The 19,069-nt window shown below is 42.8% G+C and overlaps 1 protein-coding gene across 2 annotated transcripts in view; it reads left to right on the top strand.

Moving 5' to 3' along the window:
• Positions 1-19,069, top strand: part of MTIF3 (mitochondrial translational initiation factor 3) — a 150,790-nt gene that overhangs the window by 75,975 nt on the left and 55,746 nt on the right. For both annotated transcript variants that reach the window (XM_078657116.1, XM_078657115.1), the window contains exon 2: positions 11,032-11,525. In XM_078657116.1, coding sequence (XP_078513242.1) covers positions 11,033-11,525 — 493 coding nt within the window. In that variant the 5' untranslated portion in view covers position 11,032. The remainder of the gene's footprint in view (positions 1-11,031; positions 11,526-19,069) is intronic.

Here is a 19,069-nt window from a genome sequence, read left to right as displayed (position 1 = left end):
GTACCTGGGTTGGAATTCACCCTTGGTGAGGTAGTGGGTGCAGTTGAGAGATTGGCAATGGGGAAGTCCCCGGGTTTGGATAGGTTGCCCGGTGATCTTTTCAGACAATATCCTTAAATTTGGGGCCCCTACCTCCTTATTCTATTTAATGCCATTTTGGGGGGTATGGAAATCCCCTGTACTTGGCTGGGAGCAGAGATAGTGCCAATTTATAAAAAGGGCTCTCCTCTGCTCCCAGCCAACTACAGGCCGATCAGCCTCATAGACGTTCCCCAAAAACTCTTCTCTCGTCTCCTCCTGGACCAGCTCCTTGATTGGATGGAGGCCAATGAAATTCTTAGTCCTCTCCAGGCTGGCTTCAGAAAAAACGCGTCCACCATGGACCAGATCTTCCGCCTCATCCTCCTATACTGGAAAACGGTGAGGATCGAGGGTGGGAGACTATACATGGTGTTCGTGGATCTGCGGTCAGCCTTTGACTTGGTCCCACGGAAAAAACTATGGGAAGTCCTAAAGGAGCTGGGCGTACCAACTGAGCTGCTGCATGCCATAATCAGGCTGCACGATGGCAACTATGCGCAGGTTAGGTGTGGGAGGGATGGAGCGCTCTCCTCAAGGTTTCCTGTTCTCAGGGGGGTAAGGCAGGGTTGCGTCCTGGCGCCAACCCTGTTCTGCCTCTTCGTGAACAGTGTTATATCTCACCTTGATGAAGTAAAAGATAATGACGCCCCTTCTCTGGCAGGCAGGAGGGTGCCAGCGATCATGTTTGCTGATGACACCCTCCTGCTTTCCAAAAGCCCAATGGGGATCCAGAGGATTCTGGATGGATTTGGTCTTTTCTGTAGACAACATGGTCTAGAGATCAATACAGAGAAGACCAAATGCATGATTTTTAACCTCTCACCAAAGAGAAGACCAAATCCCATTCTGGGTACAGCTAGCTTAGAAAGGGTCACAACCTTTCAATATCTGGGGGTGACTCTGCACGAGAATTTATCTTGGGATCCCCAGATAGTGAAATCTCGGCTAAAGCTGACCCAACTATCTGGTGCAATCCTGAAGGTTGCAAATACTTCGACCTACAAACCTATAAGTCCGGCACTGGAGCTGTACAAAACGCAAGCCAAGGCGGCTGCAATGTACGGCAGCGAGCTTTGGGGGATACAGAGCAGGTCTGGATCTCGCCAGAGTAGAAAACATCTTTCTCAGACGCCTATTGGCTCTCCCCCGTGGCATACCCCTGATTCCCTTGAGATTGGACGTGGGTTTACCCTCTATCGCTGCTGAGCTGGAGTCTAAGCCAGTACGATTCTGGCACAGGCTTTGGTCCACCAGCGAGCTTGAACATTACAGGAGTGATCTCACCCACGTATTGGCCCTGAATCAACGAGATAGAATTCCCTGGCTGGCCTTTGTTAAGAAGGAACTGTACCGTTTAAATCTGTCCGAACTCTGGGAAGCCCCAGCAGTAGGCTGTCCAAGGCTATCCCGGAAACGACTTGTTCAAATCTATAAGGAAAAAAGCCTCGATCTACTTTTGACCTCGACCAACAACGGCACCCTAACTGAACGTTTCCTGCAATCCAAAAATTCTTATGAGTTTGAGGATTTTATGGATATTATTTACCCAATCCTTGCCAGGAAGCTGTTTATACAGTGGAGGTTTGGCACTTTACCGATCAAAACTTTTACCTCCAAATGGCTTCAGAGGGATGAAAATCCTGTCCAGGTTGTAACTCCCACGATGAGGAAGAAACCCATCTTTTTTTCTTTTGTCCTGCATATTGCAGACCAAGGAAATACTGTTAGACATCCAACAGGCTTTTGACTCAGTGGAGTGGGATTACATGTGGGCAGTGCTGGAAAGAATGGGAGTGGGAGGCCATTTATACAATGGATGGAAATAATATATAACAGACCGACAGCAAGGATGCGCCTTCGTGGTCAGGTCTCGGAAAGTTTTGTACTACTAAGGGGTACCCGGCAGGGGTGTCCCTTGTCCCCGCTCATGTTCGCCATTGCGACGAAACATCTGGCAATCACCCTAGGGGATACACACCATGTGGTCTCCATGTGTGCCGATGACTCTTTGGTATACTTGCGTCGCCCTGAGCAGGCAGTCCCGGTGCTCACCACAGAGTTGGAAAGGTTTGGTGTGCGATCCAGCCTACATCTCAGCCCCGGAAAATCCAAACTATTCCCCATGGGGAATTTAATAGGGAAACACGAAAAAGAACTGTCCGATGTGGGGATACGATCTGTACTAGACGGAATAAGGTATTTGGGGATTACACTAATGCACACAAGAACATCATATCAGGACGATAACATAGGGAAGAGAGTGGAAGGTGTTAAAAAAGTCTGTTGCCTTCTGGAAAGAGCTCTCATTGTCTCTAATGGGTAGAGTAGCATTGACTAAAATGGTCATCCTACCGCAATGCCTCTACACCCTACAAAATTCCATAAATAGAGTCCCGCACAAGTATTTTTGTTTTTAACTTGAAAGCCTGAGAGTGGAATTGATGTGGGGACAATAAAGGAAGACGATAAAGTTGAGCACCTTGCAGAGGGGGTGGTGTCAGGGGGGTCTGGAGGTCCCCTAGCAATACCCTGAAAGAAGCATGGTACAATTACGAAAGTTGGATGTCCAACGCCTTAGATAAGGTAGCGCCGTGGACTTTCAAACCTCCCGTACGAAATACCAAAACCGCCCCCTGGTTCACGCAGGAACTTAAAGAAGCCAAAGCAAAATGCAAAAACGCTGAAAGACAGTGGAGGAAAAGCTACAAGCTAGAAAGGAAGTTACACTATAGAATAGAACAAAAAAAATACTTCAAATTAGTAAGAGCAGCTAAAGGTGCCCACTTCAAAGGCAGAATAGAAGCCGCCGACAACCCCACCAGAGAACTCTTCTCTATTTTTAAAGAGCTAACGGTCCTGATCAGACTTGAAGCACAAGATACCTACTCAAATGAGCTATGCGAATCCATAGCAGATCACTTTGTCGGCAAGGTAGACAAAATACATGCCACTTTTACTGACGGAGCCAAGGGCTCTAACACACAGATGGCCGTTAAAGACAACAGCACTGTCAAGTCCCGCCTGACATGCTTCAAAGTTCCTGAAAGACAGGAAATGCTGAACATTGCCCAAAGCATACAGTCTGGCTCCCCACGTGACGTATGCCCCCCCAACCGCTGCAAAGGGGTCTTGGAGAGTATGATAGATCAAATCACTCACATCATCACTCTTTCCCTCCAAGAATGCCACGTTCCTGACACATGGAAAACAGCCCAGGTCATTCCCCTGAAAAAAACCTAATATCCACATATCCCGACTCCAAAATCTTCGACCTATCTCCCTTCTTCCCTTCTGTGCCAAAATAGCGGAAAAAGTAGTCAACAGGCAGCTTATGCAATATCTGGAAAAGAATTCTCTCCTACACCATACTCAATCGGGGTTTAGAGCTGGCTACTCGACAGAATCCGCCGTTCTATACTCCACTGAATGCCTTAGACAAATGGCGGATGAAGGACAGACCGCAGCGTTGGTTTTATTAGACCTCAGTGCAGCATTCGACACCGTACTGCACGCAACGCTGCTGTCACGCCTCTCGGACATGGGAGTTGAGGGACCTGCCCTTGCCTGGTTAAAATCTTTTTTGTCCAACAGGAGTTTCCAGATGCACTGCCCCCCTTTCACATCTTCCCCCCGGAAGTTGAAACATGGAGTTCCGCAGGGATCCAGTTTAAGCCGGACCCTATTCAACCTTTATATGGAGCCCCTGGCTCACATAGTTGAAAGTTTCGGGGTGGATATGGTTACCTACGCTGATGGCACCCAACTGGTGATCAAGCTGTCGCTAGACTATCCGGAAGATGCCACCAACTTTTCCAAATGTCTCTCTACTGTAGCATTATGGATGAACAATAACTGTTTGGCCTTAACGGCGAAAAAACTGAACTCTTAATTGTGGGCAAATCCCCCTCCGCTTGGTCGCACATGTGGTGGCCAACGGAACTGGGCAACTTCCCTCACCCCGTGGACTCCGTTACAAATCTGGGAGTAATACTTGACTCCAACCTTTCCTTTAGATCTCAAGTTAATAAAGTCACGGGAAGATGCTTTGGCATATTAAAAACCCTCCGTAAAGTCCTTGACCTTCTCCCCATCAATGCCAGAAAGACACTAGTACATGCCCTAGTCACAACCCCATCTCGACTACGGCAATGTCCTACTCTTAGGTCTAAGCAAAAAATGCTTACACCAACTGCAATGCGTACAAAATGCTGCAGCCCGCTTGGTACTCAACCTACCTCGCAGAGCTTCTGGGAAAAATGCTCTAACTAAACTTCACTGGCTCCCGGTCAAAGACCGTATTAAATTTAAAGCCCTATGCTTTACGCATCGCATTGCCCAGGGCAAAGGCCCAGAATATCTGCAAAAACTCCTTACTATCCATCGTCCCATCAAAAACCTGAGATCGGCAGGAGCCATGTTGTTCAAACTTCCTCGCACCCGCAGAGCCAAGATTGGTGGCCTCTCTTTTAGGCACCTGGCCCCTAAGCACTGTAATGAACTCCCACTGGATCTTCGCATGGAACCATCAGAAACCAGATTCCGTGCCAAACTCAAAACTTATCTTTATCCAAGTATCAACCACCTCTCCCACCTCTGACCACCGCTCTAACGCTCCTTCACTCCTCTTCTTGAGACGTAGTGGCATTCTAGCGCGGGGACACACTATTCTTAGTATAACCAGGCGCTTTAAAAATGGCTTTATTATTATTATTATTATTATTATTTCTACTACATGACGGCACAACTCCAACATGCAGCGTACTGGTTTGTTGAACAGGACAACTGGGAGGGGCGACTGCTGGCGGGCATGCATCAGGGGATTCCCCTCCCGGAGCTTTTTATGATGGGTTCCAGAGTACCTGAGTCTTTTCCATATATAATAAGGCATGTTGCTTTGCACTGGGAACTAGTGGTACAGAATGTAGTTAAGAGAGCACCCTTCGCCCCAGAGACACCACCATGGGTGATAAAACCTTTCAAAATGATAGGGCAAAAAATGAACCAAAATAAGTGAAAGGAGGGTGGCTGCCACACAATGGGAGATCTATATATCAATGAGCAGTTCATGACGAGAGAGGAAGCAGAGAACATGTTTCAATTAGGCAGCGGGCAGTTCCTACAATATGCAAAGATCTCTGCAGTGGCCAGGGAACTATGGCCAGGCATTCACGCAGGAGCCTCCGGTCACAACAGTATTGCAGATGATAACCACCCTGGCAAGAGGACGAGGACTGGTTTCGCACATATACAGAGCACTTTGGGAGGATCTCCCTATTAAACCACTTTTAATACACGCAAAATGGGACGATGTACTGGACGCGCCCCTTACAGTAACAGAATGAAAGAAAGTACTTGAAGGGGTCAAACAGATCAGCTTTAACACAAGGTTTAAATTGACACAATACAATATAATACATCAGGCATACCTAACTCCCCAAGTACTCCATAAAATCTACCCAGAACGTGCATACTCTTGCCCTAAATGTAGGCATTCAGATGCACACTTCGTTCATATGGTGTGGGACTGTCCCGAACTGGCATAGTACTGGGCAAAAGTGATAGTCAACCTTCAGACTGTCATGGGATGGACAACACCAGTCACTATCAAAGGGGTGGTGTTGGGGCTTCTTCACACACCAACAACCCAAAAACTCACTAGGAAATTCATTCAATTGGGCTTAGTACTAGCAAAAAGAAGAATAGCAATCCATTGGCTGAGTCCAGACCCTCCCACAGTTAAGAGGTAGGCCAGGGATATGCAGGAATGGGCCACCGCAGAATTAGTCCGAATGAAAAAAGTCAGAAAGGACGACAAAATGGAAGAGGATGCGAGGGTTTGGTATTTAACGATAACAGATATAACCAAAGTAAAAGACCCCCCAGAGTGGGAGGTAGACCCATTAAAGCCCACCCAGGGTAGAAATGACACACTGGCAACGCCTGAGGTTCCTCCTATACGATATAACTGCTAAGACAGGTGAGGTATAAGATAAGGAAGTGGCTTCCCAGTTTCCGGAAAAACCTAGCACCCCAGTACCGGGCTAGGGGGGATGGAGGGGGAATAAGTTCTAAGTTATTATTGCCTACAGTTGAAAACATGACTGATATATGCAATTTGTGTGATAAAAATTGGAAGATAAGAAGAGAAGTAAATAATAACCTAAGATAAGTGAAATGGTATTCTCGTTGGATGGAAACGAGAATATTGTAATTATTGCGATACACCTGTATGAAAATGGACGGTTATTACGCAAATGCCAATAAAAACATTTTTTTTTAAACGAGCGCTGCTACGCAGTAATATAGATGCAGCATTATCCGTAGTTATTTTATTGAAAACCAACCTCGCACATACAAGCTTCTGTTGAATAGAATCAGAGAAATAAATGTAAAAATTGTGTTCCAAGTGTTTAGTATTAGCTAATAGAGATTTATGTTGTCAAAGAGACTGCTTCTTCTTTTTTGAGACCTAATCTTTAATAAAGCCACGTGCTGTGGCTTTAAAACTGTCCCACAATAATTGAGGAAAAATGACAATTCTGTTGTATCTGGATTACATAGCCTCCATGCATCTGCAAGGTGTGTCTTAAATACTGTATTGAGAAACGGTTTATGGGATTTATCGGGAATAAAACAGACTTGGGATTGACGATCAATAAAAAGATCAATAATCTGGTTACAGTCACCACTTAAAATAAAAAAATCATCTCTAAATTGAATAAATATTTTTGTAACACTAGGCCAAATGAATAATCCATCTGGGTCGGGCCATAAACATTAAATGCATTCAAATAAATATTATTATTTTTGTTTTTGTTTTTGAAAATCTTTTTCTTAACAAAGCTCAAGAGACCATACAGTACAAAACAAAACCCAAAGTTCAAAGAAATATTATTAATGAGCAATTTGACTATCAACCACCTGCCCTCAAAATCTGTTTTTTGAGACACAACGTAACATTTTAGTTTTTTTTATGGCATAAAGTAATTACTCAATTTTTCTGGAAGCAGGAAAGACTAAAACAGAGCGAACCCAACTTCGTTTCAACTTTGAAGCCTCTTACTTCGTGAGGTGTGTTTCTTGCAAAAGATCCAAATCTGGGTTAGAAGAGGCTAAATGGGAAAACATTCTCTGTCTCTTAGTAGGATTAACAAAACCTTCCACATTCCAAGAAATAACTCTGAATGTAAAATAACAGAAATATATATAAATCTACACGAGAAAATGCATGAGGGAAAAACTGCAATAAGATCACCAAGAGGAAAACGAGTAAAGGATCAGAATAGGAAAGAGAAAAGGAGTAAAAACCCAGCAAGAAGGAACAGTACATTTCAGAACCTGACGACTGTAATACTTACCTTCAAGGGAAGACAAGAAAAATAAGGGGTGGCAATGGACAGATTAAGATGGCATAGCTAACATGGGACAACGCACCACAGCGGGATGCCGTATAACGTGAATAGGAAATGGGTACATGGGAGATCCGAGTCATCTGCAATAATATTAGGGAATAAAAAGAAGGTCAATGTGATAGAGGTCAAATATCAAGATAAACAGCCTATAAAGAAAGCAAATAGGATACAATGAGGCATTTCAAATGTTAACATTTAATAGTCAATGTATAGAGGAAGGACCAGTCTTGTTCTGCAAAGTAACCTTGAACAAACATGAGTCAAGGGTGGCATAAGCCATTCCGCACCCAGAGTACGAAGTGCAGGCCAAAGCTCTAGGAACTCCTACCATCGTTTAGCAGTTACCATAGATACACCTTGCGACAGAAACAGTCTAGCAACAGACCAGATTAGTTGTATCTTAAGCTTGGCTGCATTTAAAACTTTTAGAAAATCGGTGAATTTCAAAAAATAAAAGAATTATACCAGATGGCTTCGAAGGAGCAGATGAAGACTGGCCAGGGCCCAATCTGTTGCACACTGAATATTTAAATTAACGGACGCATGAAGGTCTAGAAGCTTTGGAAGAAAGGTGCCAAAATAGGCTACAGGGTCATCTCCTGCAATGCCTTATGAAAAACAATACAAGTGAAGTTTATTGCGCCGGTTTCTATTTTCAAGATTCTCGGTGGACTTTTTAAGCAACCAAACCTTCTTCTCCAAAGATATAATTCTGGTAGATACAGCCTGTATGTTGTTTACATGTTGTTCCACCAAAGATAACCGTGATTCCATGGACAACCATTTATTATCCAGAACTTGCATACGAGTATTCGTTTTCTCAACAAAAGGTCGTTAAGCACATATTTCCTCTAAACCTGTGTCCAAAGATACAGGAGAAAGAGATTTGGGAAGAGAAGGAGGGTCATGCTTAAGCCTTTTATTAGCATAGCTTGGTAACTGCACTTTTAGTGTTATAATGGGTGAAACCGCAGACCGAGAAGAGACAGATTGAGCCATATTCTCAGAATTATGCAAACAGTCTGTGGGAAAACCAGTAGAAGAACTAGGAACGGGCTTGTTAGTAGTATATCTCTTATTAGAGTGTACCAAATTCTTACTTCTGCCCATGAACCAAGTTGGCAAGACAAGGAAAAAAGGATTGAAACAAAACCAATATTGGTCAAAAAACACTCAGCAAACAGCAAAGTTCCTCTAAAAAACTGCTCCTCCCTGTGAAGAAATACAATGAATATTACAAAAAATAATAGAGAAACTCAAAAATACTGCAGAAACATACTCACTGATCCAAGCATGCCAAGCTCTGAGGTGAATTTCTCAATATGCAAACATACAAAATGGCGCCTGTATTACAGCCTCTTGTATCACCTGATGAGTTTAGGGTCCAGCGGAGAACATAGATAAAAAAAATGGCAGTGTTACATGAGGCAAGTATTTAGCCTCAAGAATAAACCAGTTTCAGGAGCTGCTGGATTACGCTAATTCTCTTTATATTGGCCTTCTGTGTTACCAGCTTAAAAAGCTTCAGATCATTTAGAACGTGGCTGCCAGAATGCTATTGGGTATTCCAGGCAGATCCAGTATTAAGCATTCTCTGCGGGATTTGCACTGGCTCCCGGTTGACCAACGAATTCTGTTCAAGGCATTGACTATTGCCCATTCTGCTCTCTACGAAACTGGACCTTTATACCTTAGGAAGAGCTTTAAGTTTTATGTCCCTCTGAGACATTTGAGGTCCTGGGGACAATGCTTGGCGGCTGTTCCTCGCTACCGCCTCGCTACCGCCTCGCCAGAATGGGAGGTTGCTCCCTCTCTGTAAAGGCAGTTTTGACCTGGAACAGCCTGCCTTTTGAGCTCAGGAACATCCACGACCTTAGGGTGTTCAAAAAGCAGTTAAAACATGGCTTTTTTAGGTCTCCAGTCGCGTCTTTACTTCCGCGCTCCCATACCCAGGTTTTTCGTGCCAGGACACTTCCGAGTAGCCGCGCGCGTTATAAATGCTGGTTAATATAACATAACATAACATAAAGCGGTGTAGGAACAGCTGTATTCCAAGTGGCAGTGCCCAAGGCAGCACGGAGCTCCGTCGTCAGGCGGCCATCTTAGGTTGCGCCATGCATGCTCCCCCCATCTTGGTCCTATTTTATTTATAGTGCATGACACAATTTCTGTTGTGGGAAGGGGAGGGGGGAAGTGATACATGGGATGTGCAGTGATTGTAGATAATTACCTATTAAGATCCTATGTGTATATGAATGTTTGGACTGTGATATGATGTGCCAATAACGCACAAATAAAAAGAGTTTAAAAAAATGAGTTCCATAATAGTTAACAGCAAGGGTCTCACACCGACTACATGGTACAAGTCGAACTAGGTCGGGAAGGAAACCCCTGTGTGTCCAGTAACGGAAAGTGTGCATGCTGAGTAGTGCTTTATCACGCAGGAGTGGCAGCCATACCTGCCTAGCGTGTACTTAAAAAACAAAGCGTAGCGAGATGGAGACGGACTTGGTACTAAGCGGGGAAAGAACGGAAGTAGGGAAATTTTGTGAAGAAAATACTAATAGAAGAAGTGAAAATATATAAGTATAGGCCAAAATCTGAAAAAAGTGTGATTTAGATAGAAAAGGAAATCACCCATGCAGATTCAAGAGGCATGAAATGAGTATTCATGAGTTTAAGTGTAGTAAAAGCACCAGAAGCATAAATAGATGCACAAAAAAGGTAAAAGCTCTACCTAGTAGTACAGAAATGGCATTGTTGTGCTACTGAGTCCAGACGATCAATCCAATGACGTGCCAGCATAAATAGTGTCCTTTGAATATCAGCCACGTTTTGATTTTCGTGTACCCTATTCAGTGACTTGCCACTTGATGTCCTGGTCCGGTCCGTATGTTCGACTTGCTGAAAATGCTCAACTTATATTGTGCTCTTATATTTTGAGTTGTTATTCCAATTTAGATTTTATTGCATGGCACCAAATGGCATAAATCACATTACAGGAATTTCAGTTGGTATGACGTCATTGAGAAATGCATACTATCATGTACAAAAGACTTCATGTTGAAACTATTCATGCACACACTGCACAAACCACATTTATAGTGTCCAGTCAGATATCCCCTAGTTGGGTTTTCTGCTAGCTTGGGTCAGTAAGCTCACTCTGGGCCCAAATCAAATAATCTCTTACATTTTTTACTCTTTTAAATTCAAACTTTGAACCTTTTAAATGCCCATGGCAGAGTTGTTGTGCTGTGTGTGTTGTACATCTAATTTGAAAATGTAATAACAGTCTTTTAAAACCCCAAAAGTTGTATTTGAATCCCAAAATTCGTCCATAAATTAACTGGGACTGGCCGCCGCGTGCATTGTCATGCTCAAGGTGACAGGCACCGCGAGGTCCATGTCCATGTCCATGACAATGCAGGAGTGTACCATAGGACGAAATTCAGCATGCATGTAATGTAATCCATGTGGAGTATGTTTATCGCATAAATAGTTGGATTTTCTGATTCTTTACAATTTCTCCCTTTGGTAGGATGTCTGCACTTTCCCTTCGGAGATTTATTGGCGAAGCAACAAAGAAAGAACCCATCTGCTTTTTCAGATATTTTAGCCACCTGCTGCCTCGGACCACAATGGGCAGAGCTTTACCACAGCCAAAGTGGGTGAGATTATGTGCCAGAAGAGGAACTGTGGCTGTGCAGACCAATTTTCTCTGTACAGTGGGAGAGAAGGAGGAGCTAGAGCCAGAGAGGAACAAAAAGAAACTAGACCCACATGCCAGAAAAACATTTGGAAGCGTAGGGAGGCAAATCCCTCATCGCATTATTCACTTGATTGACGATAATAAGCAAGATTTAGGAAACATGCACCGGGCAGATGTCATTCGAATTATGGATGAGAGGGACCTGAAGTTGGTACTTTTGGGAGAGAATGCAGACCCTCCTGTGTACAGGCTGATGTCTGGAAAGCAGATTCATGAAGAGCAATTAAGACTCAAAGAGAAGGAAAAAGCCAGTTCTAAAGCAGGTATGCATCAACATCAATGCAGGGGCATTCCCATTTAATATGTAGAATCAAAAGTATTGCATTGGATAATTTGGCCACATTCGTAATGTGTGAAACACGATGTAAACATGTCGTCAGTACAGGTAAACATGCTTTTGTTAAAGTGTATTGAATGATGAAAACACATTGACTTATGCTCTCTTTTCTGGAACTTATTCTGGTGTCCATGACACATTCTGACATGAATGAAAGCTACAACTACAGGGCAACCTGGGACAAAATGAGCTTTAAATATAAAAAAGTGCTATGTCATCATTATTTTAATTTAATTGGTCTGTTGCTAAGTAATTACTTTGACTCTAAAAGGCAGTTATGAAGTCAAATATTGTAGTCATACCAGTCAAGAGGGTGGAGAACACATTCATCTGAACGTTCTTTCTGACACTGGTCCTCTCTTACTGCCCTCATCAGATTTCTGTCCTGATTCATCTCATTGTCACCACTTCTTTTGTCATCCAACCTTGCAGTCTGCTCTCAGGTCTCCTAAGTGCAACACCTAGAGGTGATTCAGTATGATGTTTCTGTATTGCTAGGAAGTAACACAGCACAAGTTTAGGCTGTCATTCTTATTGTAGTGTTTTGCAATATTTTATGACTGAGCCCTTTTGGCTCCTAATGGACTCCGTAGAGCTGTGACGTAGGTGTCGGAGCGCAATGCCATGGAAGCTTGTATTAGAATGTTCAGTTTGCAGTTACACAAAGCAGAATAAAGACCTGTAATGCTAAGCTCCATGTGTGGCATGGTCATTGGCGGGTTCCCAGGCTGGGGATGACGCTATAAATGGATACCGTGCTCTCCCAGACAGTTTGCCGTTTTCCAAGCAAGCTGCTTGTGCCAGACAGTTTGCCGTTTTCCAGGCAAACTGCTTGTGCATGCCACGTGTTGCTGTCGAAAAACTGAATCAACACTTCATACACGTGGAGTCAAAGTGCAACTCCAGCCGCTGTAAAGCAGGGGAAGACAACGGAAGCGTTACAAAGAATGTAAACGTCGATGGTCGAGAACCTGCCGGTCACACCATACATAAAGGTACAGCGCTGCCACACAAGATAACGTTGTACATTATACTGAGCGATACTACAAATGGTGATTACGTACTGATATAGAAAAAAGTGCGGGCTGGCAGAATAAGTAAGAAATAAATATATTATCATTGCACTGACCAGAGCCTCGATAAGCGGAGCTTTACGGCTTCAGAATCGTAAGAGGAGACCCAAGAAGAAGCACGAGGGTTGTGCTTGCTGAGCTGTCCGATACCTGAAGTGGACCACCTCTAAAGCTGCTCGGTGATGGCTCAGAACAACTCCAGAGGTCTCCCCCAAGTAAAGAGCTCTGATAGAGACCAACAAGGAGGTCACCGCTTCCCCAATTATCCATGATGACGCTGAGGCCTGTTCATCACAGGACCTCAGAAACAGAACAAATGACGCAGACTTGAATGGACAGCCGACAGAAGCAGAAAGAACTCCACCCTTCAGGTCAGCCACTGCCATAACTAGTTGCCATGCTGACACCTTTCAGAAACTGTGACAAAAAAAGGGGATTCCTTTCTGTGTTATTACTTTTCTGTATGTGACCGACAGGCCTACACATTAATATGACCTTCTAACATGCTATAGTGACACTAATAATTGTATCTGTACACCAGTAAGCTTATTTATAAAACCGGGTGACAAGGGAGGGAGCATAGTCGTATTAAAAACAGAGGACTATGACCAGAGAATGCTAAAATTATTAGAAAATAGATTACACTACAAACCATCCAATGCCAAGGAATGGGAGAACCTTAAGAAGAAAGTTAGGGAAGTGGTAAACTATGCAAAAGAAGATGAGATTATAAGTGAGGAAGAATATCGATTCCTTATAAACTAATACCCCAAAATACCAGCCATGTACGGGCTCCCAAAGGTTCATAAAAGTATGGATGATCCACCAATGCGCCCAATTGTCTCTGAGATAGAGTCACTGACCGAACCATTGAGCCAATACGTGGATCATTTTATTCAACCTTTGGTAGCCCGTTTACTGTCGTATATAAAAGATACAACACATATGATCTCAAAAATAGAAGGTATTGAGTTTAACAAAAACGCTCAATGGCTAGTCTGCCTAGATATAGAATCGTTATATACGAATATCCCGCAGCAAGATAAAGTTAGGATGATGGAGGATATCCTGAGGAATGAAACGGGAGACCTTACCCCCCAGGACACTTTCATCATAGATTGCATTGAAATCATTTTGAAAAACAACATATTTTTATTCAAAAAAGATTTCTATTTACAAACAAAAGGCACCAGCATGGGAGCCACATGCGCGCCAAGTCTGGCATGCCTCTATGTGGGGAAATTCGAAGAACACCACATCCACAACGAAATGAGTCCCTTTTATGAAAATGTTTTATATTGGTCTAGATTTATAGACGACATTTTCTTTATTTGGGACGGTACTGAAGTGGATCTTAACAACTTTCTAGAGTGGATAAACTGTGGGGATCCTAATCTAAAATTCACCTCCACAAAAAGCCAGAGAGCAGTAGACTTCCTCGATATTAAAATTATAGAGAAGGAAGGCACCCTGAATGTTGAACTATATGTAAAGCCATCTGATAGGAACACACTTCTCCACCATACTAGCTACCATCCTAGGTGTCAGAAAGATGGGATACCTTTCAGCCAATTCTTGCGTATTAGACGTAATTGTAGCGATAGGCAGACCTTTGAAATCCATGCAGAAACACTTAAAGTTAAGCTGGCACAAAGGGGCTACCCTAAAAGACTAATCAAAGAGTCGTATAAACGCGCAAAATACTATAACCGCGACAGCCTTTTTGAAACCAGAGAAAAAACAAAAGAACAGGGAACAGGAATAATAATGGTGTCTGATTTTAATGGTTTTGGTAATAAAGTTAAGAACCTGATCAACAAGAATTGGGCTATACTCAATAAAACTGGGGTTACTCCCATGGAAAAACCCATTTATGCCTACAGAAGAAACAAAACAATCAGAAATCACCTAGTCCAGACATTCAGAGAACCCAAAACTGCCAGCCAGAGGAGCTTAACCACCAATACTCCAATTAGGGGCAACCTACCATGTGGGACCTGCTCGCATTGTAAAAACATTGTAAAATCTGATAAGCTCGAGGTAAATGGTATTTCCCATTGGATGAATGACCATGTAAACTGTCGAACATCCAATGTGATTTATATACTGATTTGTCCGTGCAAGAAATGCTATGTTGGTGAGACTGGGCGAGAAATGCGCCAGTGCCTCACGGAACATCGGTCAGCACTAAACAACAAGAAAAAGAATGCACCATTAGTTGAACATTGGGTCACTGAAAAGCACAGTATAGATGATATTAAATGGTTCATTCTCGAGAAAATCAAAGTATCAGTGAGAGGGGGGGGGGACCTTAACAAGAAAAGGAAACAAAGAGAACAATTTTTCATGTCCAAATTTAAAACATACTATCAGGGATTGAATGCCCGTGAAGAATGGGATAGATTGATCAGTTAGGACGTGACCAACCCCCATGTGCAATGAACTGAAACATAATATGTATAGAATGTATTAATGTGAAAATGCACCATGATAATCTGACTTGTTTTGAGTGAACACTTGTGAAGCTATCTTTATGAAAATATGGAGAAAGCATCGAGAAAGGTTATTGGCTTCGACAACACTAATTGGTATATTAGAACTTGAGTATATCCAAAACTGTATTTATATTATATGTCGATGGATATAATTTAAAACACAGGGACCATTATGATTGATTTACAAAATTAACTCTTGTTGATAGAAGTTATATTAAGTAATTATGTGATGATGGGACTATGGACAATTCGATATGCAAAGACAATTCATCAATAGATCTTGTTAAATGCCTGATTGAATGAAGGACATACTATGCCTTACTGTATTAAGTATAATCAATAGGGAATAGAGATATTTGAAAGATTATACACCCTATGCGAAGAAATATTGCCATACCATCGTGCTGATGTTTGAACCCATGTTTTATGTACTGTATTCTATGTCCGAAACAAAATGTGATGTATACTAAGAAGGTGAAAAATGTACATAACGGTTTTTGCTATATCGAATATTCTCCATTGTATTAAATGAAGTAAACAGCAGCCCCCTTAAAATAACGCAATGCGAGATACGTACTGGAACGATTAGAGCAATAACGTAAAATAATAGAAATTAGAAAAACCGGGCTATATTCGAATATACTTTTCATAAATAATGAGTTGTGAAGTTGGTCCTCTAAAACTATTATTAAAACGAATATTACCAAACATAAGATGAAACTAAACATAAGGATTATTCACATACTCTGTAATGGTCGATCCGCTACCCGAAAATGTATTAATGAACTTAATGCGGAAACAGGGGCATTCTGCTACGTGATGACGTTGTTTTAACGTTCCCTCTGAGTCAAAAAACTACTGAGAACTACCAAAATGGAGGACTGTAGCGTCGAACTAATGAGATAATTTACAACAATTAAGTAATTAACTAGGACCGAATCAGTATAAATATCTGAAGCCGCCGTCCTCTCTCATTCCACCGGTGAGAGAGAGAACGTGTCCGATGTAACGCCAAATGAGACCGAAGGTAAGAATTTGACGAGTGAGGGATGGCGTTCGCTCGGTGCGGCAGAGGGGAGGTACTGGCTACGTTTTTAAGCTATTGACTCAAACGAGTCTTTGAATCGTTTTGTCAAAACTGCCAAGTGCGACCTTGATCGTAAACCGCACCAGCCGTCTAGCGGCCCTGTCAGTCCAATGTGGCAAGAGCAGACAGTTTCGCTCGCAGCGTCAGACGGGCGGTACGGTACACAGCTTGTAAGCTATCGATTTGAACGAGCCCTTGAGCCGTCTGTTGTTAAAACCGCACAGTGCTATTCTAGTTAAATGGGCAGTGGTAAAAGCAAACTGCACCAGCCAAGTAGCAGCTTTGTCGACTTAGTGTATTAAATGCGGTTTCCGGCTACAAACTTAAAGATTTAACACGAGTATAACTACGTGTATTTTAGTACGTACAATTCAGTGGAGTACTTGGAATACCAAATTCTAAGAGACGCTTCTATTCTTACCCCTCATTTGTAGGTAACCAGTGCAGGAGTAAGAAGTCGAACAACATAACTGAGGGCAATGGTGTAAACACCCCAGGATAAAACAGAAATTGCAACAACTCTGCTAAAAATTCTCATCGAAAAGGAACAGCACTCGTAACTCACACTGGTATGTATCCACTGCACACTAATGAATATGAGGACAGATGTTCTAACAATCTAAGACAGAGATAGGTACAAATAAATATCCCTACTCTTTCAGGCAACATCCAAGTCAACATAAGTGATTCTGCGCAGATTGAAAGTCGCAGTCGGTAATTAAGACACGAGGAACATCAACTTTCCCGGTTTTAAAGTGAGTGTGAAGGATAATATCCACCTTTCCTCCCCCATAAGTTTGAGTCACTGTGACCAAAGTAATTATTTTCTCTATTATAGAATTCGGGTCACTAACGAAGCAAGAGTGACTATGAAGTGGACCTAGTAACGAATCTTTTCAGCTTAGTCCAGAACCCCATATAATACGGTTCAAGGCAAAATAATCTAAGTAAGAGTGCCTCTTGTATAATAATCATTTAACATAATAGTGACCATCTTTGCAACCAGTAGTTAAATTAGTTAAAATGAGCTTTACTCTCAAATAAAAGAAGAAGACTAATTGTACATATTTATTTTTAGATTGAAGATACACTGTTTTTAACTTAAAGATCTGACCTGAAGAAGGTGTCGTAACATAACAAAGCACCGAAACGCGTCGACCAAGGATTTTTATCATTGTTTTATTTATGATATGATGTACTTTGTGTTTCATGTGAAAAATTAACTATTATGTACGAGATGTCTACTTTATAATTTGTAATGTATAGGATTTGATTATACCCAGTGTAGCATCATGTATGCGAGTATACAATTGTCTTGAAATGGTACATGAACATGTGTTATGTATATGTAAAAAAAAAATTTAACCAAAATCTGATGAATTAATAAATAAGTGAGAGTTATAAATAAGCTTACTGGTGTACAGATACAATTATTAGTGTCACTATTGCATGTTAGAAGGTCATATTAATGTGTAGGCCTGTCGGTCACATACAGAAAAGTAATAACACAGAAAGGAATCCCCTTTTTTTGTCACTGTTTATACCCAGTCCTTTCTGGTTCTTCGGGAAACTGTCGTTTTTTTAAAAACCTTTCTGAAACCACCACCAGCTTTGAATACCGCTGTGAGGAAGTCCGGGGAACAGAAGAAGGACTTACCGAGGTGTCGCCATGGGGGGAGATGGAAAACCGAGACCCTGTACAAGTCATACCAGTCAATACCAGTCAAGAGCTCTGTACAAGGACTACGACAACCATGCCCCTCTCATGTTTATCCACAGAGAGACGCCGACGTTGAGGGTAACCCAGAAGCAACCCCGAGGGATTCCGGAAACACTCTTGACGGCCCAATGAAAGAAGGCCGATTTCAAGGGGAGGAGTCAGTGACCGGTGGCGCGAGAAGAACAGGAAGGAAGACGAGCGAGCGGAAGAGTGAGGACGGCAGAGTGGAGAAAGAAGACGCGGGACCCGAGATACAGAACACGAGACCATCAGGAAACACCGAGGAGTCGGAGGAGAGCCGGTGTGAAGATTGGTGGTGTCCGGAGGATGCTGGGGAGCGGCCGCAACTCTGGAGAGTTACGGCGGAGCCGGTGAGTGACAGCGGCTCGAGGGAACCGGGAGTGGGGTTGTGGAAAGCGGGAGGGGATACCGGGGCGGGCTACGGGTAGAGGGAGAGTCCTTCTGCATTTCGCCCTAGCTTGCAGGAATATCTCGGCAGCAAGTTCACGGATACTCGTAGGGACTAGAGTGTATGAGTTTCTTTGTCTCAATACCATCACTACCTGAATTGCACTTCCCCAAGCACCGCCCTAAAACACCCTAGGCACTAAATACGATTCCCTCCCTCACTAAACCTAACCTCAACACAAAAGAAAGGTCTCTCAACACCAAAGGTGTGGTGAAAGTATACCTCTCTAATCCATACATCAAACCCTTATCTCACGGCTTCCTCCTTTTTTCCCTCCTGTGAGCCTCCGGAGAGACCACCTTGAGGAAGAGGAGCAAGAACCATCATCCCTGAGAACCTTATCAAGCTCAAGTTCATCACACGACAGTTCGGAAGAGGAATCCGAGGAAAAGCCATCTACACACCCCATACCTTCCACTATTGAAAATAAAAATCCTCCTTTTTCGAAAATTCATACAGCCTCCTCGCCTGTTTATCAAACCCGTCCTTCCACAACCGCCAAAAGGCAAAATATTGGTGATAGATGGACTGCTTGGCTAAAGACATTTGATTATTTCATTGATGCCCTGGAAGATTACCAAGTATCTCAAAAGTCTTGCTGGTGATGGTGTGAAAGAAGTCATAAA

Source organism: Lissotriton helveticus, chromosome 8 (genome assembly GCF_964261635.1).
Source record: "Lissotriton helveticus chromosome 8, aLisHel1.1, whole genome shotgun sequence".
In the NCBI taxonomy this organism is placed as follows: domain Eukaryota; kingdom Metazoa; phylum Chordata; class Amphibia; order Caudata; family Salamandridae; genus Lissotriton; species Lissotriton helveticus.
This window is presented reverse-complemented; position numbering and strand designations above follow the sequence as displayed.